The 8,047-nt window shown below is 34.0% G+C and overlaps 1 protein-coding gene across 2 annotated transcripts in view; it reads left to right on the top strand.

Moving 5' to 3' along the window:
• LOC111489825 (THO complex subunit 2-like) overlaps nt 1-8,047 on the top strand; it is a 34,411-nt gene that overhangs the window by 8,321 nt on the left and 18,043 nt on the right. For both annotated transcript variants that reach the window (XM_023138234.1, XM_023138235.1), the window contains 6 exons: nt 315-386; nt 544-591; nt 716-784; nt 890-1,023; nt 1,726-1,801; nt 4,478-4,671. In XM_023138234.1, coding sequence (XP_022994002.1) covers nt 315-386; nt 544-591; nt 716-784; nt 890-1,023; nt 1,726-1,801; nt 4,478-4,671 — 593 coding nt within the window. The remainder of the gene's footprint in view (nt 1-314; nt 387-543; nt 592-715; nt 785-889; nt 1,024-1,725; nt 1,802-4,477; nt 4,672-8,047) is intronic.

Here is an 8,047-nt window from a genome sequence, read left to right as displayed (position 1 = left end):
TTTTTTTTTTTTTTTTTTTTTTTTTTTTTTTTTTTTTTTTTTTTTTTTTTTTTTTTTTTTTTTTTTTTTTTTTTTTTTTTTTTTTTTTTTTTTTTTTTTTTTTTTTTTTTTGTATGCCCGTATGTTCTTTCATTTTTTTTTTCTTTTGTAAAAAGAAAAAACAAAAGAAAAAAGGTCATAAGATGCATAATATTTTGGACCGGATGTAATATCTGTATTTTTATTACAGTCGAATGCAATTTTTTCTTTGTAATGTTTATTTCTATTTTGTGATTTAGTACTTGATCTACTTTGGTGCTTGACTTAAACCATAGGTAACACTTCTTTGCCGGGTCACTGACACTTCAAATAATAATTTTTCGGGATCAACAATTGGTATTATAAAGGTTGGTCGTAAACTTCCATTTAGAGTCTTTTATCTTTATTTATCTCTAACACACGCATGCACAATGATATCCAATTAGTTATCCTTCTGTATAAAATTTTCTATATGAAGATATTATAGAACTTTTTTCAATTTATTGATCTTTAAGCTTCATGCAGTCATTGATCGGGCATTTTGATCTGGACCCAAACCGTGTTTTTGACATTGTGAGTCATTCTCTTGTTTGTTTTATATAATCTTAGATTTTCTGTTTTCCATTTTACTATTATTCATTATTCTTTATGAAGTTCACTGTGCTAAATTTTCATTTTTTTGATGCGTACATATCAGGTCTTGGAGTGCTTTGAACTTCAGCCAGAAAATAGTGTTTTCGTGGAGCTAATTCCAATATTTCCCAAGGTAAAAGATGCTTAGGATTCACATCAAGCTGACTTCGATTATCTTGCTAATACTTGATTATAAAAAGACTCTTAAAGTTTCTCATGAGGTTATGTTTATTGGCAGTATCATGCTTCACAAATCCTTGGGTTCAAATTTCAATATTATCAGCGTATTGAAGTAAATTCGCCAGTGCCATTTGGGCTCTATAAGCTTGCAGCGTTACTAGTGAAGGAAAAATTTATTGTTCTTGATAGCATGTAAGTATAGCTATATAGCTATATATCATATATATATATATATAAATGTTGGTTTGTTCTTCAATTTAGTACAAGGCATTTTGTTGCTTTATGATTATTTTTTAATATAGCCGTTCATTGATTGGGGTTGCTATTGCTTAACACATTGGAAGTGCATTTGGAAGTTCTGACGGAGTCAAATATTGATTTAGTCAATGTGATTGGGGCATGCTTTTTGTAGTAGGGAGCATGTGTCCAATTGGATGCAAATCTTGAAGAAATCTCATTGTGATAAATAGACTATTGTTATATTTGGGGGTTGCTTAATTCGCCTGATGCTAAGTTAGTTAATGTGATTTTTTAAGAAATCTAATAACTTTTTTATTTTAAATTTCAAATCAGATTACAGTTTTGATTTGGCTACTATTTGGATCACTTAATCTAAAAATCAAATATGCTAAGCAAATATTTTTGATTCAATGAATTTATAAACATAAAACAGGCCCAGATTGCATACCAAGCCGGCCTTGTCTTCCCTTTTTGTTAATTTTGGAAGTAATTCAAGTATTCTTGTAATAACAATTAACATTCCACTCATTATCTCTTACACACTATTTCTGTTTTTCTCTACCTTGCCCTGCATCATCTAGTGCTTTAGTTTTGAAGTTGTACTTTGAATAGTTTACCTTGTCATTTTTTCATTTGGGTCTTTATTTACTGCAGATATGCACATCTGCTCCCGAAGGAGGATGAGGCATTTGAACATTATGATTCCTTTTCTTCCAAAAGACTTGATGAGGTATTGCTATTGAGTAAATATTAAGTAATATTATTTTTCGAAGTCACTTTTATTTTTCATCTGTCATACCTACACTTTTATTAGGACACCATGAGCTAGTTAGTTATGGGTGTAATCCCTTAGGCTGGACTTCCCTCTCACCCAAGGGAATTTCGAAAAGAGGGCCATGGTTTGAGATTTAAAATATAGTGCCTTTTTCTTTAACATCATAAACTTCAAAGTGAAAAGGGTGACAAATTAAGTTTTGGAAAGACAAGTGGTTTGGTCCCTGTTATCTGGAGGAATCTTTCTCGGACATTTACCTTCTCTCCATAAAAAAAAGAAGCTACAGTTTTATAATGTTGGAACCCATCATCCGGAGACCAATGACTGGGAACTTGGTTTTAGAAGAGGCATTATGGACAGAGAATTTGATAGTTAGATAGGCTTGGTTGGGCCGATTGATACAGTGAGATTGGGTGATGATTGGCAGAATGTGTAGGGTTTTTTTTAGAACAAAATCTTCTCTCATCAAACTGACTGAGTTCCCACAAGCTTGAAACTCAATTGATTGATATGATATAGAAGTTTAATGTACCCAAGATAATTAATTTTTCTTTGGAGTTTGGACTATAAAAGCTTGAATACAGAATGCAGAGGAAGTTGCTCATTGGAGCCTTTTTCCTTCGGCTTGTAGTGTGTGCTTGGGAGATGAAGAAACTATCGATCATTTATTTCTCGAATGAACTTTTGCCTCAAGAGGCTTGGCATCTTTTATTGAAGACTTTTTGGTTGTTTGTGTAAGCTAAATTCAGCGATGGAGTGACTTTTCGAAGCTTTAAATAGGTGGAACATAAGAGGAAAAACAAAGGTTTTGTGAAAAATTGGGGGCTCAAGCCTTCATTTGGGAAATTTGGAAGGAAAGAAATTGGGGGGTCTTTGAAGATGCGTTTTACGCTTTTGAGTTCTTTTTCTACACTGTACAATGTAATTCTAATTTGTGGTGTCTAAGACAATCATTGGGAGGAAATGGTATGCACGTGAACTTTTTGGAAAATAATTTGCATCATCTTGGTGTGCAGTTACAAATTCTTTTATTACTGTACTCCCATGCAATTAACATTAATTGAGGTGTTGTTTTCTAATCTCCTGATGAGACAGATTATGTTTTGGGTGCTTTCTTCCATGAACTCTCAGCACATATGAGGACTCTGTTAAATTGCTAAATTTTATGAAAGAAGCTGGATAAATTTTATTGTGGACTCTGTTAAATTGCTAATTTTTTTGAAAGAATCTGGATAACCAAGCACCTTAGTGTGAGTGATGTGTGTGTGTGTGTGTGTGTTTTTTGTAATCTCCTGATGAGACGTACAATATGCTTTGGGTGTTTTATTTTATAAACTCGCAGGATGTATCAAATTGAATATTTTTCACTAAGGCAATGAATAATGTTTCATTAATCCTTTAAAAAGAAAAAAGAAATGTGGACACAATCAAATTGCTATTTTTTATGAAATAATCTAGAAAATCAAGCCCCTTAAATAACTGTAATGTATTTTTTTGGGCTCTTTGCCTCTGATGACATTTATATGACTAACAAAATCATTAAAGGAATTTGTTAAAAAATTATATCATTTGTTGTTTTGTTTCTCGATTACGAGGGGAATGGTTAACAGTCCTTAAAGAAAAGAATTGTGGACTACAATAGACCTTAGCTCTCTTGATTCAATCTGTTATACAATGAGTTGAACTAGGGTTGCAATGTTTATGAAGTATGCATTTGACCTGTAAACCAGGAACTGTTGAAATTTTCTCATTCAATTTTTGTTGGACAATATGGATTTTTATTTGATTCTAGAACGTTCTTTCTTGGTCTGGAATGCTATTTCTTCAAAAACCAAAATTTTCTGGAAGAACTCGTTGATCACGAGAAAGGAGTTTCTCAAATTTGAACATTCTCTTCAAAAAAGGTGACAAAATTGTGGTCCACAGTTTTTGGGTACTGTTCACAAAAAAGTTAATCACTGGTTACCCAAGAACATCTCTTCAATCGAAGCTGAGTAGCTGGGTTCCTTTCTTATGTCTTAATTTGTGATAAGTGCTCCATAGGAATATCATAATGATGCAAAGCGTAACTATTAGTCTTGCGTCTCTGAGGGATTATATTTATTAAATGCATGTATTATTTTCAAAAGAATAAAATGTTATTTGTATTTTGTTGGCTTGAAATTTATGGAAATCAGGTTGAGACCTGTAAACACTGGATTTTAGGATCAATACATTGATTAGCTTTCAAAGAACCTTAGTGTTGCGTCTGTTTTTCTTCTGAGTGGAATACTTTTCAGTTTATTCATGTTTGGAAGGGTCCTTTGACAGTTATATGTGTTCTTTTTTCGAGCAAGAGTACTGACTCTAAATAGCTTGCCATCACCTTGCTGGATTAGTTACTTTCAAGTCGTCAGTTAGTTATTCCCTCTACTTTCTAGTTACTCTGTTAGGTAGGTAGCCTGCTACATGGCAGTTTCTACACACTAGATTGTGGGTCTTTGAAAATGGAATTTGATTCCATTATTTATGGTGACTTGGAAGTTTAAACTACAGCTTCGAGTTTGTTAATACAGGTTCTCCTTTTCTGCATGGTTAACCAATTTTTATGTTCTTGTATATATTATGATGGGTTTGAATAAATTTCTACAGGCTAACAGAATAGGAAAAATAAATCTTGCGGCAACTGGAAAGGACCTAATGGATGACGAGAAGCAAGGAGATGTAAGCATCGATCTTTTTTCTGCTCTTGATATGGAAAGTGAGGCAGTCAATGAAAGGTCTCCAGAGCTGGAAAACAATCAAACATTGGGCTTGCTTACTGGATTTCTTTCTGTGGGTGACTGGTACGTAAAATTGAATTTCCGTAACCTTATTTGGGGATGATGTATCTGTTTGTGTGATTGATAGTAAGAGTGAAATGTGGGTGTTTATGTTGCTCTAGTAACCTGTTGCAGTCCACTTCTTTCAGTCAATATCTGTGCATGAGTTCTTATCGAAAAACATTTCTGTGCATGAGTTGGTTGCCGCCATAGTCTTTTAGACGTAGCCATACATGAACCTCATGCTCTGCCAAAAGTATCACATCAATACCATACTCTGGTTTGGGTCAATGTTTAAGTTGTATATTTCACCTCCCTTGTTCTCCATTTGTCTTGGATATATATCCCGTCTGTTTTTTTTGTTGGGTTTATACATTCTGGTATTAGAACAATTTTAAAGAGAGTAAAACTTTCTTATGTTCGGTTCCATTTTTGGTGAACTGAAATCAAATTGTTTCTATGTTTCTTCTTGGTACTAATAGCCGAGAAATTCTTAGCATGTTTGAAGATATTATTAAAAATCATGGAACTTAAACGGAAGGGCTTAAACAAATTATGTGGGAAGTAAATGGTTGAACTTTAATAACTAGGAAACTTCCAAAGAACCCTAACCCTAGCCGTTGCTAAAGCAACACTGCTTCCGTTCGTTTGTTGTCGATTGTTCGCATCTAAGAAGTATGGACACAGACATGACAGCATGCCAGCTTTTTAAAAATGTAGGATACGGACACGTCATAGACACGTTTCTTTTTCAGAATTTGAATAATATTAACCGATCAAGGTACTTTAATTTTTACTCACTTTTAAAAGAAATTAAAAAAAAAAAGTGAATGAAGATTGTCCATGGAATTTAGATTAAAAGTTTAACCCACAAACGAACCCAGTTAAACCCAATAAAATCAAAAGGCCACAACCTATCGAAGACACAAAATAAAATTTATTAAAGTGTTTCTAAGTTCTTTTAATAAAACCCTAACCCTAATAAATCTTTTCTCCTCTCCCCTCCCCGCCTGTCCACACATTTTCTCAACCCCCTACCTCTTTGATGAACTTAGCTGCTGCTCCGTCATTGCCAGTCTTTAACCACATGTCATCACTGACCTCTTTCCGACGTTGTTGTCTATACCATGTATGTGTGTGTCCATTATGTGTCCAAATTTGTTTTAAAAAAGGGACATTTTTGCGTGTTGGACACATGTTCATAGTGTGTCTAGATATATTCATGTTCAAAGCATGTCTAACACGACACCGTCAAGAACATAATGTCTGTGCTTTCTAGGTTTGTGTCCTGCCTTTGCCACCTTCAAATGTTCTAATGTCTATCTTGGATGTTTCTGTGCAAGTTCTCCTGCACCGTTTCTTCTGTTAGTGTTGCTTGCCATTCTTAATAAGTCGTCTTGTCCTCTCTGTGAGACCGTCCATCGTGTCTTCAGACTCCCTTTTCCATGCCGTCACCTTTCGTTCTGGAGTTCCCATTTGCATTAGGTTTGTTTTGGTAATTTGGGTTTGCAGTATCTTCAACTCCCTTTGTTGCTCGCCTCAGTCCCTCATTTTGCAGTCCACTAGTTTTGGTTATTCACAGTCTTCCCGCTCGGTTCACTGCCTTTTGATGCGGATTGGATTCTGTTTGGTTATGGATTTACAAGAGCTGTTGTATGAGGATCACTTCTATATTTGGTTGGAAAATTAGATGTTCATAATAGAAAACTTGGAAAATAAGATGGTAATACTTCTCTCACGTCTCATATATGATGGTTTGCATGCTTCTTAAATGGAGTTATTACATTGGTATGATTCACTTGTGGAAGCGACAATCTTATTTAGGTTGGAGTATCAATTGTGTTGTATGGCTGCTCTCTGGTGGAAGGAAGTTTATTATTGTTCATTTTAAAAGTGGTTGGCTTACATTGTGGGATATGTTAAAAGGACCACCTTCGATGGGATCCAAGGTTCATGTCCAACAATTCCCCTTCTTAGAGAAAGAAAGCTTTCACAATAGTTTTGTGGATGTTGTGAAAAGGAACGTGAAAACTAATGATGCTTCAGTAATGAGTGATAATTCTACCTCCCTGAAAATTTTCCAATATTATTGGGTGAAGAAGAATCATGAATTTGTGTGGATGGATTATAACGAAGTATGAAAGACCTGTGTTTTTTAAAGCTCAAGGCACAATAATGTGTAATAGCTTCTGGGGCTTAAATCAAGGCGTAATAAATAGTGTGGAATTTTTTTTCTAAGATGCACTGTTTAGTATAAAAAAATAAAACATATTTGAACTAGGAATATGACGAAAAGACCCTAAGCACAAAGATATTTGCATTTAGAATTGGTAGATTTTATCTTTTTTAGTTAGTAAAGAAGAAAAACCTTAAACGCAAGGTTGTTTTGAGTTTGTTAGTTTTTTTTGAAGCAAGGGAAAAACCCTAAAGCCTAGGGCTTTGAGCCTTAGGGCCTCACAAAAGGTGTGCGTTTAATGTGTACCTTCTTCGGTGTGTCTTGTCTTTTTTAAGGGTCTAGAAGATATTTTTGGGGTCTTTTACTTCTTAATCCTTTAATGGTCGACTTGGAGAGTGAAAGATCTTTGGGTATACTTTAGTGGTTTGGGTACACAGAGTGATGAAAGGTCTTGGGCAATTTCATCTGAAAATTATAAAATGGTCTAATGAAAAACATAGAATTCAAGATTTTGTTTAAGGATATGGTGGGTTGGGTTGCTACCTAGAACGTATCTTTACAATCTTGGGAAAGAAGTAAATTTGAATCAATGGGTGTTCGTATCTTTACAACTTATATTGAGGTAAATAAAACTTGTGGTAAAGAACTTGTGTGGATTTATTCAAACAACTATCAAGATTCCGGATATGTTAAGGGGAAACTCTTGTCTTAGGTTTGGAGACGTTTTTCTATTGTATCCTCCAGATACATTTAAAAAACTTCAAATGATTTTTCGAATCCCTTGGACTTCATTGGTATACAAAGTGTATTTCGAAGATGAAAAGCCTTTATTAGATTCAGGCTAAGAAGTAGTTGGTGAAGACCCAATTAATGCCCTAGATTTTCAGCATTCTTATTTTGTTTTGGAAGACAATTTTTTTCCAGCATTCATTCTCTTTTTTGGTTGACAAGGATTCTGCATCAAAAGCCTTTGATGAGGTAGTTGATATTATGTCCATCAAAGGGATACGATGAGTTTTGCCCTATTTTTGAGGGTGTCAAGCATATAAAAAATACTTTTATTAGAGCATTCCTCTTACTATACGAGGAAAAAGAGCACCACCTCAAATTCTATATTTTCAAATTTAGTGATGGATAAAGCCACTAATCAAGATTTATTAGAAGAAAAATGCACCAACTTATTGGGTTTTTTTTTTTTTTTTTTTTTTTTTTTTTTTTTTTTTT

Source organism: Cucurbita maxima, unplaced genomic scaffold (assembly GCF_002738345.1).
Source record: "Cucurbita maxima cultivar Rimu unplaced genomic scaffold, Cmax_1.0 Cma_Scf00014, whole genome shotgun sequence".
Classification (NCBI taxonomy): Eukaryota; Viridiplantae; Streptophyta; class Magnoliopsida; order Cucurbitales; family Cucurbitaceae; genus Cucurbita; species Cucurbita maxima.
Note: the sequence above shows the minus strand (reverse complement) of the source record. Positions and strands in the feature narration are given on the sequence as shown.